This window comes from Phragmites australis, chromosome 7, assembly GCF_958298935.1.
Source record: "Phragmites australis chromosome 7, lpPhrAust1.1, whole genome shotgun sequence".
Classification (NCBI taxonomy): domain Eukaryota; kingdom Viridiplantae; phylum Streptophyta; class Magnoliopsida; order Poales; family Poaceae; genus Phragmites; species Phragmites australis.
In genome coordinates, this window is record NC_084927.1 from 32959141 (window position 1) to 32978631 (window position 19491).

At 42.8% G+C, this 19491-nt stretch overlaps 2 protein-coding genes across 2 annotated transcripts; one reads left to right on the forward strand and one right to left on the reverse strand.

Moving 5' to 3' along the window:
• Window positions 1–9146: 9146 nt before the first annotated feature.
• LOC133924841 (expansin-A10) lies at window positions 9147–14026 on the forward strand. Its single transcript, XM_062370567.1, has 3 exons — window positions 9147–9399; window positions 9596–9911; window positions 13404–14026. The coding sequence occupies exons 1-3, from the start codon at window positions 9255–9257 to the stop codon at window positions 13711–13713; spliced, it is 771 nt and encodes a 256-aa protein (XP_062226551.1). The 5' UTR covers window positions 9147–9254; the 3' UTR covers window positions 13714–14026.
• Window positions 14027–14707: 681 nt separating this feature from the next.
• LOC133924842 (histone H4) lies at window positions 14708–15423 on the reverse strand. Its single transcript, XM_062370568.1, has one exon. It carries the CDS (start codon window positions 15252–15254, stop codon window positions 14943–14945), a length of 312 nt encoding a protein of 103 aa, XP_062226552.1. The 5' UTR covers window positions 15255–15423; the 3' UTR covers window positions 14708–14942.
• Between the last annotated feature and the right edge of the window lie 4068 nt (window positions 15424–19491).

Here is a 19491-nt window from a genome sequence, read left to right on the forward strand (position 1 = left end):
TTGACCCGTCCGTCTTGTCCCATGCTAACTGATGTCTTGTTTCATCTTGCTCCAACTAGAATAGGGCGGATAGAGACCTTAGACCTCTAAACAGAATCAGGCCCATGGATTCAAAATGTTCCAGTTGATCGCACAAAGCTCCCCCGGTGAACACCTCAATTCGGTAAACAGGTACCTCCTCTGGTTCCTAACTGTACCGGTAGTAGAGGAAAGTAATGGAAAAAATAGTGTCCAGTTGGATATTAGAGAAGTGAGGTTCAGGCTCATGATTGGGTGATTAGAAGCGACTTGATTCGCGGTTTAGCACTCTCTAGGTCTCACATTGTTCCTTAGATGGTGGAAGGACTGGAACAATCTGGTGATTTGCAGCAGCAGTATCTGTTAAGAAGTTTGTACTGTGGCGTTGTCATGAGTTCAAGACTTTTTCCACCGAATTGATTGTGCAAGAACCTGTATGGTCAAATGAGACGGCGCAAACGACGATAGTTGATAAAAACTCGAATTTCTTATAGCATCAACGGTAGGATGACAGTTTTATCTGTTTATCCGTATATAAATATTCTAATAGAATCAGATTTGTTCCTTATTTGCTACCCGTGAGTATGTTTGTAGACACACATCACTACTCGATAGGTATACGAATACAAATATGTGTAAGATATATTTAAATCCGTGAAACCCGTTTACCTATCAATATATATGACACGTGGATCCTACTTTTTCTAACCCTAATATTCCAACTCCAACTCCAACTCCAACCACCCCACCCGCACCCCACTGCCACTCAGCCCGCCTCCCTGCCGCCCGCCGCCGCCATGCGTTACCACACCGCCCATCCACCATCCGGCGCCACCACGTCGTTCGAGCGTCGCGCAGCCTCACCCTGAGCCGCGTCGTCCAGTCCCTCCCCGTCTCGCACCACACTGTCATCGCCAGCCCCACGCCACCCCGAGCCTCACCGCCGCCGCCGCCCAGCCCCTCCCATCCTCGAGCCGTGCACGCTGCTGCCTAGCCCCGACCCGTTGCCATCCAATACCCAACACCTCCCCGCCCTGCCTTGCGTTATCGCCACCGTCACCCTCCCTGTCACGCAAAAACTGGTAGCTACAAGTATAGTTGAGCACTGTCTGTACCTGCTACCTTCGATTATCGTCCCTAATCAACTGAGGTTAAGCACGCAATTATTCTCACAAAAAATATACCGCAGGAAATAAGAAAATGGTACGGAGCCAAGGCCCAGTCCTGCCGGTCTTGTGAAAAGTTCAAGGCGAATTGATGATTCACCCTCCGAAAAGCATAGTACAAATTTAGATTTAGTTACATAGATTGAGCGAAAATTTTGCCTCTTGAACTAGCTAGGACTCCCATGTCGTTCGCCTGGGCGGCCCGGGAGGTGACGGTCCCAACGACTCGAGCCGCGGCAAGCCTTCCGAAACAATCCCAGCCCCTCTCAGGCTCTCCCTACGACGGCGTGCTCCCAGCGGCACGTTTGCTCCCTTGGCGTCTCCGTCCAAATGTGGATGGTGCTCTTGCTCTCCCTCATCAAGCTGGCTCCTCGTGCCCCCCCCCCTCCTGCTCTCCAGCGTGCGGTGTCTCCCCGGTTCCCTCTCCCAGATCTGTCCCCCTTCTCCCAAATCTAGTCTTGTTCGGGGTGGCCTGCATGTCCGGGGGCGCGATGGTGAGTCATGAGGTCCTCATGGGTGGCGTGTCTCGCTACTTTGGTGTGGTTAGCGGCGCGCATTCCTTGCTTCGCCCTTCGTCTAGTTCTAACGGATCAAGCTTCTTTGCCAGATCTGCCCTTCTTCTGCGGATTTGATCAATCCGATAGCTTTGGATAGGGGCGACTCAGGTCCGATGAGGTTTGGTGGCTTCTCCCTCGCGGTTGGCTTGGATGGTGGAGGGACGGCCTCAGCGGTCCACGGCTTGTGGCCATGCCTAGTTGGTCAACGCGAGTGTTGTCGTTTGGCCGGCTCCGGCGAAGGGTCAGCATGGTGGTCGGCGCAGTGCGACCAGGTGGTGGGCGTTGCGATGGTCTCAGTCAACACGATGGTTGTTGCGGTCTTCTTCCCGTGGGGAGCTTTGTGCCTTCGCGGTGGCTTGTGGACAGTGTGTTTGTGTGGTGCTGGCATGTGTCTGGTTTGGTGTGGGGCTCCGGGCTAAAGGTTTGCCTAGCTTTCTGCTGGTTCTGGCGACGGTGACCTCCCCTCCTTTAAGGCGTCATCGTGGTGCTCCTCCACCCTTTGGGGATTCTATGAGTAAAACCCTAGTTTCGTCTCTTTGAATGGGCGCCAACGGTGCTTTCGACATCATGTTCTAGCCTACTTTCGCCTTTTTGTGTGTTGTTTTTTTTCACCCGTCTGGACTTTTTCGGTTCTTTTTAATATAAGGTAGTTTTCCATCAGTTCGTTTAAAAAAACACCATTTGATTCTTCAGTGTATTTCATCCAGCCTTTTTTATTCCTTTCTATTGAGAAACCACTGTTACTACTGTTACTAGGTGTAATCTAGAGATTTCTTAAGAAAATAATTACACAAATAAGACATAATGTAGGAATTTTTTTCTTTTTTATTCATCTGTGTTTTTAATAAGCGTTTTTGCTCTGTATATATAGTGCCAAAAACTCTTAAGAAATATAATTAATTTTTTTTTTAAAGATCGAGACGGATACATATTCGGTTGTAAAACTCTATATTTCTTAACACTCTCCTTTGAATACTTCTCGCGAAATGTATATATATCTCATCAAAACTTCTCAAAAATCTAATAAAAAATTGGAAGAATGAGTACATAGCTCGCGATATGTTCACACGAATTTTCATAGAAAAATTGAAAAAAATAAGAAATTTAAAACCTTATCATCAGAAACTTCAGAAAAACTCATCTAAGAAAAAAAGAGTATAATTCACCTAAAATACTTTATATAATCTTTATGATTAACTTTAGATACTTAATCTTCTTAACTAAGATTTAATTTCTTATATCAATATTATATGTAAATTCTCTTTCTGAAATGTGCAACACTATAAATCTCATCATCCCAATATCACGAACACATCTTTCGAAACTAGATGCAGAGAGAGATTTAGTGAATAAATCTGTAAGATTTTCATGTAATTTGATATGTATTACCTTTATTTCATTCATTTTATGCAATTCATGAGCATAAAAGAATTTGGGATTGATGTGCTTTGTTAAGTTGCTTTTTTACATATCCCGATTGCATTTATGCAACATATGAAGTATTATCTTCATAGATAATAGTGGTGGTGTTAGTAGTGCTCAAACCATATAACTGCTAGATATAATTGATCACTCTTCTAAGACATGCGTATTCCCGTACGGTTTTATATAAAGCTATTATTTTCGAGTGGTTCATCGAAGTAGATACAAGACTTTACTTTGATGATTTTTAGGATATTTTAGTTTCACCATATAGGGAAACATAGCTAGTCTGTGATTTCTCTGTATGCGGGTCTGATAGATACCTAGCATCTGCGTATCTGACCAGACTTATGTCATGATTCTTTCTGTAGAACAGACTCATATCTTTGTTGCCTTACAAGTAACACAAAAATATTTTTTACGCCCTTTCGATGTTTTTAGTGGGCTCTGCACTGTATTGTGCAAGTAGGTTTACTGCAAAACTATGGCTAACTTAGTGCAATTACCCATATACATCAGCGGATCTATTGCACTTAAGTATAGGAATTCTGGTCTCAACACTTTCTCCTCATTTTCTCTAGGTATATTTAGGTATCTTGATCTGCTTTCAATGACCTTCCGATTATAGATGTTTTAGCGGGAAATGAATTTTCAAAACCAAACCGCTCTAACAATATCTTAGTGTAGTTTGACTGATGTACAAAAATTCTATTTACCACATGCTCTAGCTGTAGGCCTAAGCAAAACTTGGTTCCAAATCTTTCATTTCAAATTAGGCTTCAAGTACGAGCTTGCTTCCTTCAATTTCTTTTTCTGTACTGATGACATTCGGATCATTTTCATATGCAAAAATCTATTCTGAGACCTGACTATTTCAACCCATATAGTGTCTATTTATACACTATAGTGTCTATTTATACACTATAAAGATTTCTTTAATTATACACTATAAAGATGTCTATTTATTCTATCTTGATTTAACAATGGTATTCCTTCAAATACTTTTATATAAATGTTTGAATCAAGGCTCTCATAAAAATATACGGTCACAACATCCATCAATTTCATTTTCAACTTCAGATTGACTGCCATCGAGATTAAATATCTAAAGGTAATACCATGCATCACCGAGGAATATGTTTCTTCATAATCAACATCTAATCGTTTAGTCAAACCTTAGTCATGTTTTGTACCTCACAATTTCATTCTTTTCATTCCTCTTACGAATAACAAGTCACTTATATCCTACTGGTTTGATGTGGGGAGATGTGAGGCATACTGGCCCAAAAACCTCTCTTTTGTTCAGAAACAACAGTTCGGTTATTATTACCTTCTACCAGTCTTTCCAATCTGACATCATTCTACATTCAATGAGCGATGCAATCTCAAGGTCATGATCTATAATTGTGGTAATTTTATTTGTGAAGTATATGTCGACTATTGTGGTTATTCTATTCTAGGATTCCCCTAAATTCACATAGTTCATTGCTATTTCATCATGGGTTGCATTTTTATGTGATTCTTCATCTTCCTCTTCATTATTTCCTTCAGTGCACTTTCATGTGCTTCTTCATTATTTCTTACTTTGGAAGTAAGGTCCTTTAGTTTACCAGTGTTGATTTCAGCGTGCACATTTTCGCTGGTTTCTTCCTACGCGGAAAGATTTAAATCTGGTATGCCTACTTCCTTAGGTTTCATACCATCGCTAGGTCTCAACTGGCTCCTCTTCCTTTTTCTTTGGGGTATTTTTACAATTGGTTGTGGTAAGCTCTCATTCCCCACTTTCTCCAGACGTCTCTGACTAATTGAGACTTGAGGAACCAAATTTCTTGTCCTTTTATTATTTTTCGGAGCTCCTAGGACAAGATGAGGGGTACCTTCCTTTGTTACTTTCACCCTCTCCAGTGCATTGTGTGCAGGCATATGCGACTTAGTCACGTTTTTCAAATCATAAAAATGACCAGGCAGATCGTTTGCTAATTTTTGCAAATCGATAATTTTCTATACTTCATCATTGCTTCACTAGTGTGAGGATCATGTGCCGCAATTCCTTACGCCTACCAAATAATTTCCTAACATTTTTCATCCCATAGTATATTTCCTCCCACTAATGATAAAAAATTATTTTAATCAAATATGCAAACAACGAAGTGGGTCTTATGCAAATTTTTAGTTGTTGGTTCTAAATATCGGATTATGGATACAATCTCATAACCAACATATATTCCAACTTTTCTCAAAGGTCCCATAGCGGTTCATTATTCTTCAGCGTTGTCTATTCTAATGGACTTCACTCAATGGTCAAAAAAATTATTCCTGATTTGTATGATTTGCGAGATCAACTTTGCAAAGGCGTGGTTGTGAGTAGATAATAGACATACATACGACCACTTCGAGGATGCGTATATCAATACCATAAAGTACCGAAACGGGCTGGAAAGTGAACGAATAGGATCACAAATATCTCACTGGATTCGGTCCAGAAATGCAGAGATTTTATCTTATACCTTCAAGGTATACAGTCTTATTATTCATTTCCTGATAGCACATGCAGGGCATATAAAATCTTCATGATTTGGAAAATTCTTTACATTTATATCATAACCTTGTGAGTTAGTAATTATGTTCCTCATCATTCTAAGACTAGGGTGATCAAATCTATCATGATATAGGGTGAATAATTATTCACTACGAAATACAATATTTAAGATAGTGAACATTTCAGGTGCTTTAATGCTAGTGTAGTATAAGACACCACTCATGGAGGTAAGTTTTCTAGTATTTTCACTCCACTGTCACGCTTAGTGATAAGTAAGTGCTCCCTAACATCTTTTTTATCAGTTTCTACATAGAAACTGTTAGTGCGAATATATTTAAAACTTAAGAGATTTCTTATAGATTTAGAGTACAACAATGCTTCTTCAATATGCAAAGTAATTCCTATAGATAGTATGACTATATCTCTTCTAGAACTTACTATACAATTATCACTACCAGAGACAATCATTACTTTTTTTAGAGATATTTCTAATAGACTGAAAATACATCTTTTCTCTTAAGATAGTGTTCGTGGTTGCATTATCTACAATACACACTTCCTGCATACGGGCGCCACACATATTCTATAAATATCGAAAAATATTATTTAAGCTAAGCTTGCTCTTCTACAGATTACATTTATTCATTCAATTCTCCTAAATTCAGAAACTAAATAAATGGTTAATTACTCTAATCCTAGATAGAGTATGCAAAATATCTGGCTACTTCTTCTTCAATGGCTTTCTTTTCCGCTTTATGGCAGTGGAGTAAGGCAAAATAGAGGCCCCTGCATCCTTCATTGGGAGGTTTTTTACTGCCAGTGTGGAAGCATCATCAACTTCCATGTGATATGCTACCCCTTCGATTATGGCTACATTGTCCACCTCCATCCCCACTGCAATGGTGAGGTGAGTTTCTGGCTACTCCTTCTTCTTCTTCTAGTATGCTTACACAACATGATTTGGTGCTTTGCAGATTCTGGTTCTGCTCATCATATTGTTTGACTTCTTTCTTTGTCATCACCAGGCTTGACCTTGTCTGCCATCACTTTCCTTCCTCCCTTTCCCCGCTTCTTATTGCGGTTCTTCCGTGCTTTGAAAGAGTTGTGATTGACTTCTAGCCCACTGCTCTTTCCTTGTGGCTCGGATAAGAAGTTCTTGTTTATGACTTCGTCATGAACTTGATGAAGCTGCAACACGTCAATCAGTTCAGAATACTTCTTGTATTTTTATTTACGGTGATTACATGCGGATTTTGCCACATTCGGGTGGAAAGTGGAGATAGTCTTCTTACTTGTCTCCTCTTCTGTGATCTCTTTTTTACAGAGACACAGAAGTGTGCAAATGTGATGCAGCGCGGAGTTGTACCTTCTGACATGCTTGTAGTCATAGAAATGTAGACAGCGTCATTCTTGCCTTGTAAGAGGCTTGATGGTGTACTTAAGGCGCTCAAAACGCTCCTGCAGTACGTCCTATAGTGCCTTAGCGCTGTCATTGCCATGTACTCGTCCTTCAAAGTGGGGTAGAGATGGTGGCAGAGAAAATGAAATGTCTGATCATTCTCATCCTCTTTGAGAACCATTGCACTACTTGTTCCAAGGCCAATAGCAACGCAAAGTCTTTTCGTCCTAAGTACAATCCAGACATCCAACGTCTAAGTGAGATAGTTGCAGCCATCTGCACTCAGCTCAGCGAACTCCTTTTTTGTGTTGCCATCCATCTTCATATTTAAATGACACAAGCATTACTGCTAGTAAGGTTGAATCGTGTTGCTAAATAGTATTGCTGCAATTTTTTCAATATTTTCTATGCTATTATATGAATATTATTGAATTTAAACACATAACATACAATTTAAACAGTAACAATAACATAGAAATAAATATTGTATAATTTCTAAAACAGATGCAAAATTCAAATTCTGGAGGTGCTTCTATGAAAAATAGAGGCTCTGGATAATTTTCAGAACAATCAGGAGCCTAAATGCAAAAAATACAGAGGTTATGCTCAATTAAAAGAAAAACTAGGGGGCTAAAAGTAAAATTTTGGGTTTTCTTTATCTTTTTTTCTTATTTCTACTAGTTTATTCCTATTGAGCCAGCCTGCTTAGCTTGGGCCGGCTCGGCTCATTTAGCCCACTTGCCACACATATATGGGGTAGCTAGGGTTTGGAAACCCTAGCCGCCTCCCAATCCGAATGAGCGGTGGTGCACAACGCAGGTGCGGGGTGATGCCAGCGTGGCTCGCGGAGGCCTGTGGTGGTCGGTGCCGATACAACACCAGGTGGCAACGCGGCACTTTGACGGGGCTACAGCGGCGCGTGCTTTGGGCGGCTTTGGGCGCATGGTGAGCAAGGCAGTGGCAGGCAGCCAGGTTCGATTGGCGTGTGGTGGTCGAAGTGGAGGCGAGCAGTAGCGCTGGCGGCGGTGGGCTGCCGGTTTTGAGCGGGGTACTGCTCAGCAGGTCAAGCGTCAGCGTCGCGTCCATCGGCTGGGACACGGCGCGGATGCGCTTCCGATGCAACCAAGGGACGACGACGAGCGGCCCGGCGGCTCGACATCGGGTGGCTTTGCTTTGGGTGACGACGCGCGATGATGCGGCAATGCCGCTCCAAGCGACGCAGAGGCAGTAGCGCCGATGGCCCTGTGACACGGTGAAGCGATGGCAACGCTTAGGGCGGCCTCCTCCTTATTTTCTCGATCTGTGGCGATGGCCTGAGCCACCGTCTTCTTGTGCAAAGGGATGTTCGGCATATTCTGGCCAACGGCGTGGTGGCGGTTGTGGCCCCACCAGTTCTACACAGTTTTCATTGCGATGCAATTCATGCTACCGGTCATGCGATTTACAGATCTATTTTAACGCAAAAACAGTAGCAGCAAGAAAAAACATACCAGATCGATCTCGTACATTTCAATTCTTACGAACAAATTCATGCTACGTAAGGCATATGGTTAGACCATGACCTGCACGTTTGATGACGATGTTGATGTAATACAAATTGATCGCAGACAGATTCATTCTGCTAGCTTGGTCTCCGGCAGAGCTTCGTGTTGATAACGTATTGAGGAACCACCACTACAAGTTGTAGTCTAGAGATCACTCAAGAAAATAATCGCAAAAAAAAGACATAATGTGGGGGAAATTTTTTCTCTTTTTTATTTATTTATATTTTTAATGAAGAATTCTATCCCGTATATATGATAAAAAAATTTCTGAAAGATATAATCAAATCTTAAAAAAGATCAAAATGAATCCACGTACAATTATATAACTCCAGATTTCTTTAACACTTTCTCCGTCAACTCCCTTCCCCTTATTCTCCGCAGAAAACAAACACGCAAATTCTCCGCAGAAAACAAACACGCAAAAGCTAACAACTGAAAAATTCCTACTAAATACCCTAAAAAAACATCTATAAAAGCAGGAAGGCCCCGGAAGCTGCAAAAGCTGGAAGCATCACACTTGCACAGTTACTCCACTGTTTCACAGTCCACACACGCTCCCAGTCCCGTGCTTCACTGAGTCATACCGGCACCGGCGAGCACTCGGGGGCCATGGCTCCCCTACTCCTACTCCTCCTCCTCCTCCCGGCCCTCGCCGCCGGCCACCAACACCCGTCCTCCTACGGCTCGTCCGCCCTCTCCGAGTGGCGCTCCGCCAAGGCCTCCTACTATGCCGCAGACCCCGAAGACGCCATCGGTACGCATCAAAGCTCGCCTTCCTCATTCATTGATCATCTGTATCCAAGAATTTATTCGCTGGTCATTTGCATCCAAGAAATCTCCCCAAACCGCACGTTCCGTTACTAGAATTGTGCGCCCGTACAGTTCTTGAATTACTTCCGGTTCTATCCATGTGAATATGTTTGATTCGTGCTTTGCGTTGCGGCGTGCAGGTGGCGCGTGCGGGTTCGGGGATCTGGGGAAGCACGGGTACGGGATGGCGACGGTGGGGTTGAGCACGGCGCTGTTCGAGCGCGGTGCGGCGTGCGGCGGCTGCTACGAGGTGAAGTGCGTGGAGGATCTCAAGTACTGCCTCCCCGGCACCTCCATCGTCGTCACGGCCACCAACTTCTGCGCCCCCAACTACGGCCTCCCGGCCGACGCCGGCGGCCATTGCAACCCGCCCAGCCATCATTTCCTCCTCCCCATCCAGGCCTTCGAGAAGATAGCGCTCTGGAAGGCCGGCGTCATGCCCATCCAGTACCGCCGGTATGTATCGTTCTTGGCTCCATCCTTCGCTACTAGATCTGAGTTTTTTTTCCTTTCCTTATTCACTTTGTGTGAAAACTGTGAAAGCGCTTGCTGAGCTAGAATTGTGTTGGTTAGCGACATGTGGAACCCAAGAAAAGCTGAATTGCAAGTGTCCGTTGGCGAGGAAAGTGTAGAGGTGTTGGAAGTGGACCCTATTTCAGTATGGCTAGCTTGTGTGAGTGTTCAACCAGATAGCTTTTGTACCCGGCCTATTAGTATTTTGGTTTCAGCCCGTGTAACTCAGGTGTTCTGGTATGACGGGATTAGTTTTTTATTTTAAATATAACACCTCTGAGTTAACCTTTTTACATGAAGCAAGAATGAAAATATAAGATATGCTATATATACGGGGGCCCACCCCACAGGTGGGTTAGGCTAGAAACGGATTTTAAACATGGGGTGTTACAAATGTTATCAGAGCCAACGTTCGCTCCACGAGTGCGTGCATGTCAACCTGTGGAAGGGGACATGGCATGGCTTTAGCACCGAAAGGAGATCCTGGGTATTTGTGTGCCGTGAATGCGGTAAGTTGCCGAGGGAGTTCGCTCCAAAGGGGTGAGAGTGTAATACACCGGCCCATTAGTATTCAGGTTCAGCCGATTAGTGTTTTGGTTCCGGCCCGTGTGGCAAAGTGTTTTAGTATGGTGGGATTAGTCTTATATTGATAGTTTAAATAGATTTGAGCCAGCTTATAAGCCTTTGTATTCTAAACATAGCACCTTCGGGTTAACCCTTTTACACGAAGCGACAAAAGTGTAAAAGAGTGCTATGTATACGTGAACCTGCCCCACAAGTGGGCTGTGCTAGAAACGGATTTTGACACGAGGTGTTACAGGCTTCATCAGTTTTCATGGCCTTTTTATGTCGGTTAGGTGTCAGGGTTAAGGAGTAAAGCACCTGTGAATTGCTCCGTGCTACAACATTGACTATCATCAAAACTACATGGTAGTGATGCCTTAGTATAAGAATTCCATTTTGATTGCTTTGCTTCTGATTCAGTGGTGTAACATTTGGGGGTTGGAATATAAATAGAGCTCACTAACATCTCGCTAATGAGGCAATGATCACAACATTAGTGGTAACCAGCGGTTGTCATCCTAAATCCTGCTCAATAGTGAAGCTTATTTTGTCCCATTTTCTTGACTAGTTTAATTAAGGTTATTAGAATGTCGAATTAGTAGCAGGGTTCAAAAAACCGTCGGTAACCGCCTCGCGGTTACCGACCTTCTGATCCGGTCCGGTTTCAGAAACCAAGCGGTAACCGAAATTTGAATTTAAAAAATTCGAAAAAATAAAAACATTCAAAAAAATTCAAAAAAATCTTTAAAAAAACTAGACACAATTCTAAGACTTTCTGTGAAAAAAATTTCAAAAATAATGTCGTTTGCATCATATTCTATAGGGAGAAAGTTTGAAAAAAATGAAAAAAAAAATTGAAACGTGCGGTTCAGTTATTAACTCACGTTAAGGAAAAGTGTAACATGCAAACACATATTTTTCTTATATAAAACGTATTTTAAGAGAATCTTTAAAATTGATTTCACTTTATTTAGAGTTTTATTAAATTCTCTATGATTTTTACAAAGTTCACAAGCATAAAGTGAATATGTTAAGAAACATCATTGTAATTAACTTTTTCATGTCTACTATTATTTTTTCTACGTAAATCATAGTATAAATAAGCTAATGAAAGTGGTTTCACTAATTTTTGAAGTGTGATGGGTCACTTATGAATTAATCTAGTCGCAACACATTTACACAATCATGCATGTTACAATAACTAATTCATGAGTTCATGTATTTTTAAAAGACATAGGATCATGTAAGAAGACTAAAAAAATTAGTTTCATGATTTTTGGATTAGCAAAGAGTAAACTATGCATTTAACTTGGTTTAACAAATACAATTTCTCACAAAAAATTTTGAACTTTTTTATGAGTATAAATACTTTTATCATGTAGATCATGTTACAAGGAAGCCAACAAAATTTTTTTCACTTGATTTGAAGCTCAGATGAATTAGTTATTGATTTTACAAGGTTGAGCCCTTTTTTGGGTTTTTTGTTGAACTGCGCTGAAATTCGATAAAACCACTCGATAAATCGAGAAAACCGAGCGGTTACCGACCCAAACCGCTCGGTAACCGACCAAAACCGAGCGGTTACCGAACAGCTAAAATCGCAAATTTTTTTCCAAAATTCAAATTTTGCCAAATGAATTTTCTCTGAATTTTTTTGAATTGTTGACCGGTAACCGCGGTTATCGCGCATTTTCGGTTACCGCCGGAGCTCGGTAACCGAGCTCCGGTCGGTAAATGGAACCTTGATCAGTAGGTTGAGTTACAACAGTGCGCACCAAGTTTAAAAACATAAAACATTGCTGATGTCTGAGCTAGTTTCCAAATTTCTTCAAATCAGTCAAAACTGCAAACTTCTGGAAATTCTGGCCAGCACTTTGTGAGAATATATTGTTTTCCGTTGGTTGCCTCTAAGGAGTGGCAGGACTATATTTATGACAGCCAGCAAGAAATGTGTCAACAACATCTGCACCATTACATAGGCATTTAACGACATACAGTTTATTTGCTTCCTAGGGCACATGAGGCTTTAGTGTTCAGGGACCTCCAAATGGCTCTGTGAATTATACTCGTACACCACTAGTAGTTGTCCTTAACCTTACTTTCTGTGTTTGTGCTAACAATTTATGCCGGTTGGTAGGTCATTGGAATCCTTTCAAAGAACTTCATTATTTATCTGAACTAAGACTGTATTTAACAGAACTTTGGATAGTGACTTGATAGTCGACCATTACCTTAGCTTGTTACATTTTTCTTTGTATGGTAGTGTCCAGATCCAAACAGATTACAATCTCGTAATACTTGTCACAGGCATTCTAAGTTAGTCAAGTACTATGAAATTTCTAGTGTCATTCAAACGATAAGTTTAGGAAGCTGCATATGCACTATTGAATTGGGTGCTGTACAAACAATACCTTCAAAAATATTCTAGAGGTGTGCAGTTATCATCATGTGCATGACATTCTAGAATGTGACGTGCATGTTCAAGAACTGAGATGGCTTCCTAAATGTCCAATTGATAAACTGTGCTGCTGTTATACTTTGCTCATTTCCTGATTAATCTATGCTTTGAAGGACAACAGGCCTGAGGCTAAGCGTATTTGGTTGAAACGACCCACCCTTTTGTATCTTTGAACTATTTCAGACTTTCACTCCACCACATAGCCCATTAATCACTAGTTGTTTTCCATGAGAACAAATATACTCAGAGGGTGAAGTATTGTTGCACCCTGCATCATGTTATATATATGTCAGTATACAGACATCGAAACTATGAAAGGACAGCTAAATAAAGATAGGTGCATGATCTGTAAAAAGGTAGCTATAATGGTCAGCTGTTGGCTGAGATTGATATGTTTCCTTGCTTACTTGCAGTGTTAAGTGCCTTCGTGAAGGCGGTGTCAGGTTCTCAGTCAATGGTCGGCACTTCTTCTTCACAGTCCTAATCAGCAATGTTGGTGGCGCTGGCGATGTCAGGTCGGTGAAGATCAAAGGAACAGAGTCCGGATGGCTCTCGATGGGCCGCAACTGGGGCCAGATATGGCACATCAACTTGGACATGAGGGGGCAGCCCCTGTCCTTCGAGCTCAGCTCAAGCGATGGCAAGACGCTGACCAATTTCAACGTCGTGCCCAAGGAGTGGGAATTTGGCAAAACATACACCGGGAAGCAGTTTCTGCTGTAGAGAGGGAGTACCACAGGATCAACTTACAATTTCTCATTTTTGTTCTGATCCTACAAGTTGGATTGTGCTGTATATTCTTCTGCGGAACAAGAAGTATCATTAGGGAAAAAAATACCTAGTGCAGAGCCTCAGATAGTTGCTCTCATAAATGCTTTTCATGTGCCCTTGATAGTTATTCTACAGAGGCTTGATGTATCATTCAAAATAGAAGGCCGTATTGGGGTGTCTCCATTGTATGACTGTTTTAGGCAAGCAATGATAATATCTCTGCATTTCTGTACTTGTAACATGTCATAAGGACAGCAACTTCTCAGCTTTTCGTTCCTGTTTACCAATCTGGTTCACCTCGTGATGCGGAACTCTGCAAGTGTTCTTCAGTTAGCAGAATGTTGGATTCATGAAACACAATAGCAAATCCAAGCATTTATTCTTCAGATTGCAGCCTGGTGATTTTCATCGAAGCAAAAGCAGATGCAACTGAGAGTATTACAGGAAAAATCCAATATCAGTTTTGAAAATACACAGGGAAGCCGAACATCTTTTGTAATAGGCAGAGGATATAATAATGTTCGATACCAAAAAAAACTCTGAAACAGCTAAGGCGAAGAAACCAGACAAACGGCCCAAACTGAAATTCCTAGCCTGAAACAACAGGCAGAGATTTGAAACAAGCATCTACTATTCCGTTACCAGAAAATGTAACTCTGCAGACCCTTACGCACACATATCCATCTCGATCATTCATCCCTACTATCCATTCATCCCTACTATCCATGCGTTGATTATCTGACTACCGTATGATTTTTTTTCTTACCGCACGCTACCATACGGTGCCAAAAGAAGACACCAACCAATTTAAAACTATGAATCTGAATCCAAACTCAAATCAGCACAGATTTCATGTGGTTCTTCAGATTGCAGCTTGATGACTTTTGATTGCTTATCGAAAGAAATACCAAAGGCAATTACTTTCGAGTAGCAGCACTATACGATCTCGATAAAGAATCTTAAACCATTACGCAAACCTAATTTGAGGCACAAGAACTGAGGCTTGAACCGAGGGTTTTCGATTGATAACAGCAAGGTAGGTATCGCAGCAAATGGACTAGAACTCTAACACCACGACGCCCAAAGAGTAAAGCCCATCCGCCACAGAACATAACGTCGACAAGAGACCATACTACACTAGCACACACCACCACCACCACAAGTCCACCAATAGAAGCCTTCTAGCCGCCGAAGCCGTAGAGGGTGCGGCCCTGACGCTTGAGCGCGTAGACGACGTCCATGGCGGTGACGGTCTTGCGGCGCGCGTGCTCGGTGTAGGTGACGGCGTCGCGGATGACGTTCTCGAGGAAGATCTTGAGCACGCCGCGGGTCTCCTCGTAGATGAGCCCCGAGATGCGCTTCACGCCACCCCTCCTCGCCAGCCTCCGGATCGCCGGCTTGGTGATCCCCTGGATGTTGTCGCGCAGCACCTTGCGGTGGCGCTTCGCGCCGCCCTTGCCCAGCCCCTTACCGCCCTTACCGCGACCTGACATCGCCGAAGCCTCTCGCCGCAACCGCTCGGAGAAATTGGAATTTGGAGGCGGGAGTGAGGGAGGGGATTTCTGCGTGGGATTAGAGATTTGGGGGGTGGGGGGTATTTATCGGGTGGATTTGCGAGGGAACGCGAAATCTTGGGGGCGCGAGGTGGTTTCGGTTGGATCCGTGGCAGAGTGGGGTTGGGATCAGGGGGCGGGATCGGGTGGCGCGGATCGATGACGTGGCGGAGAGCGGGGAAATGTGGCGCTGCATTCCAGTTTGGAGGGCGGGGAGAGTATATAAATCCTCTGACTTTATTAGACCGAGATGAACAGTAAATTGTGAGTAGTGAATATGTCTTAATGCTAAATACTGCAAAAAAGTTACCAAATACGGTAGCAATCCCAATATTCACATATTACTATATCAATATTGTAGCATCTGACCTGATCCATGTGATCTAATATCTCCTGTAGTGAAGTTAGGTGTTTAAAATTGAAAAAAAGGAATCAGAGAACTTTTTTATTTTTATATTGTTAAATCAAAAACTTGTATTATTATTAGGATCATTTTGAAAAATTACAAATTCAGACTTATCCTTTCGAAAGGCAACACGGACGACAGATCTGCAATTTTCGTAACGAGTATGTATTTGCAATTTGTTATTTAAAAATTAAAAAATTGCCGCTATGACTTGGGCCGGACCAGAGGAATGTAAGACAAGTTCATGGGCCAGAGGAGTAGCATTTTCGCGCGCCAGGCACCCGGGCCGAGGTTGCATTTCTGCTGTCACCCGGGCCAGCCCTTGTTCGTGATCTCAAAAGAGTGGCAAAAGCAGAAGAATTTTCGATTTTCGCCCCCCTTATTCGTGAGCGGTGAGCCCGTGACAGAAATTGTGCCACAGCATTTGCATCGTCAAACAGGCATTTGCACGAACCAATCAGCCCGGTGTGCGCGATTGCATCGTCACACGTCAAAACAATCCGATATGCGTGCAAAATAGCGGCGAACGTGTGATCTGCCGCTGAACAACACTGACCAGTGTGAATCTCCATTTCCAACCAAGCGATGAAACAGGCAAGCACCACATGGGGGAAACAGCGCTCGAACTTCAGAACCACCCCCTTGCACTGCACATGACCGGCAAAAGCCGCAAGAGATGAAGAGAATCTGAGAATGTTAGGGTTTAGTGGAAGCATGCTAAGATCCAGAAGCCAAACACAAAATCAAGACATGATATTTTTTTACCAAGGTTCTGGCAAGATATACAAGATCAATATAGATGTTTTTTAGCACGATCCGGTCATCATTTTCGGGATATGATTATGGACGCTCTTTATATTTATCTGTTTGTCGTTCTTACGGTTACATGATGGTATCCGATATTAATAGATTCGAGAATAGAAGGCTGATTATAATTCTATCTCTAATATCATCCAATTATAATTAAAGTTTATATGTAATCGATCCTTATACACATATTTAATACATATCCTAACATGGAATAAATGCAATGATGCACTGACGTGCAGTGCACAAACAACGGTGCAACGCGTCTACAGGATGCATCCAAAATTCTCCATCCTATCCCATTCGCTCCTCAACCATATGTCCATATGGACTGCTTGCCAAGAGCAAATCAGCGAGTAGGATGCGGTGGCATGCTAGGCTAGGGCAGTGGTTGTGATTTGTAGCCTTGTTAACGGGACATGGATATGGATATTAAAGTCTGATTTGAATTTGGGTGTCCAATTCGATTAAAAAAATTAAACACACGAAAAATAATTCAAAATCCAACACATGTATCGGAATTCACTGCGCGGCAAGATATAAATAAATATTGAGTGTCTAGGTAACACTGCTTGTAGCATGCTACCATAATGTATAGATGAATTGGCAGTCGGGATTGGGGAAAGGAGGCCGATTGCCATTCCCAAGCTGCGATCTGCAGCGCACCACCGCTACGCACACTTGTTTCAATTGGCTTCACTACTATGCGGCAAGAGTCAGTTGTCGCTGCAGATGGATGCGTGCAGGTCGGTAAAAGTGGCTCCGTACGAAGAGCACCGACTTTTTCTTGGAAGCAAATTTTATAAGGTCCGGTCTCACAAAAGACCGTGAGACCCTCATCTTAACCACTCATCTTGTGATTCAAAAGCTCAAGTGAGAGAGAGGGAAATGGAGAGAGAGAGTATAGACACGTGTCGTGTAGAGAAAGCGAGTCTTTTATGAGGCCAGACCTCATAAAATTTCCTTCCCTTTTTCTTGCTCTTGTGTGTCCAGGACTCGCAGAATCAACCGAGACGACACCAAACTGAAGTCATTTGCAACCCGAAAGTCAAAGACATTCGGGAGTCAGAACCAACTCTGATCGAGTATGTATACGTCTGGTAGATTGTATGTTGTATAGGATATCAGGATAGAATCGTGGCCTCATGGTTTGTTCAAAAAAGGATACAAGCGTGGCCTCATGGTTTGTTCAAAAAAGGATAGGATCGTGGCACATGGCTAGGCAAAGGGACAAACCAACCGCTCCATGTAACGCTTATGTGTTCAGAGCCGAGGCTTCGGCGCCTACTTATCACCGTTAATTTATGCTGGATTCTTTCAAAATAGATGCGCAACAGCAGACTTTTAAGGAATTAGCAGTGACATATATAGGACTGGAGCAATTTTTCATCAGACATGGATGGTTTATAGGTTTCAGATCATAAGTTTACCACTATAATATTATTTGTTTTGAGTTTTTCTTGTCATATGATAATTTTGTTTTGTTTTTGTTGCTATTTTTTTTTATCTTTTGGGCTGTATATTTTAATTATATAGAAGCCAAGTGCAAAATCTTATATGATTATACTTATTATAATAATAAAAATTAATAAAGTCTCTTTCATCGAAAAAAGATGCAATAGTAATATGTACTTCACCAACTCTGGATACGGCCTCACATGGATCACTTGCGTCGCATCTCCCATTTTCACCCACTTCCTCCTCGCACATGCCATCCAATGCATGATTATGAACATCAGCACAACAATGACAACATCGCGGATAAAGATTCGAGACATGAGAATATGACTAGGTTAATCGCTGCAACAACTATAAGTACTTGTGTCTAGGTTTGTCTGACAAGGACAGAGTTGCCTGCGATGACTATTGCACGCAAAGCGATCGATGGGGTTGGTTCACACGAACAAGCGACGTGTCGTCATGGGTTTCGCTGGAGCGGAGGCGCGTTTGCGTGAGGCCGTATCGACTGCAGAGATGCCAGTGCCCCGGCCTTTTTGGCTTTTTCCTCCTGGGCATCATGCTGCCCCCTCTCGTGCAGCTCCCTCGTCTTTTCAGCTCCAGTGAGCCAAGCAAGTATGTGCGCGCGTGTGTTTTACCACCGCCAACCGAGCGTCTTTATGTTCAACACATGACGAGCCACCGCCGCCGCCGCCGGCGGCGGCCTACCTACTTCAATTGCTCCTCGAGAATAGTACGTGAGATCCTCATGAAAAGGTTTCTTCGTGCCAGACTTTGCCGTTCACTTCACCCTGTGACCCCGAGAGAATAGAGCAAGACCACCTTCCTACCTTCAGTCAGGCTACCGCTACCGGCACATCCAGAATATTGGTACAGCAATGATCAATACTTAAAAATGATATAGTACTACTACAATATACAAGGTGAAATTATCCTGGATACTGCAGTCATATAGTGTTAGTAACCGTTAAATACGCCGGTTTCTTCACACTCGTTTTTGCTGCCCAACAACGGCGTACACATGCTCCGGTGTCCGATGCGTTGTAGCCTCTACATGTAACGGTACTCGTGAGACATCGGAGACCTCAACAAAGTGTCTCCTATTGGGCTCTTGGACAGTATTATTGGTGTAGCATCTACTTGCCACACCTAGAAGCTTAGACATTTTCAAGAGAGAGAACCCACAAGCAGACATGAATGAAATCCAAGATTTTCAGAGGTGAGGGCAAGCAACCATACAGATTTTTATTGTTTTTTATCAATCCCCTTCGTACCGGCTCACATACTGCTGCTGTTCTCTACACGCTAACCGGAGTATGGCTGTTTGGTAGCTACACGAGGATTCAATAGCGAGAGAAATGGGGCTCAACGAACACAGAAGCCTCCGTCTGCACATGTGTGCGCGAGCAAAGAACAAGGCCCACCGGATTGATTGCTCCAATAGAGTATGTGCCCCGAAAAGCTAAGCAGTGGTAATTAAGACCCCCAGGTGAAAATAGGGATGTC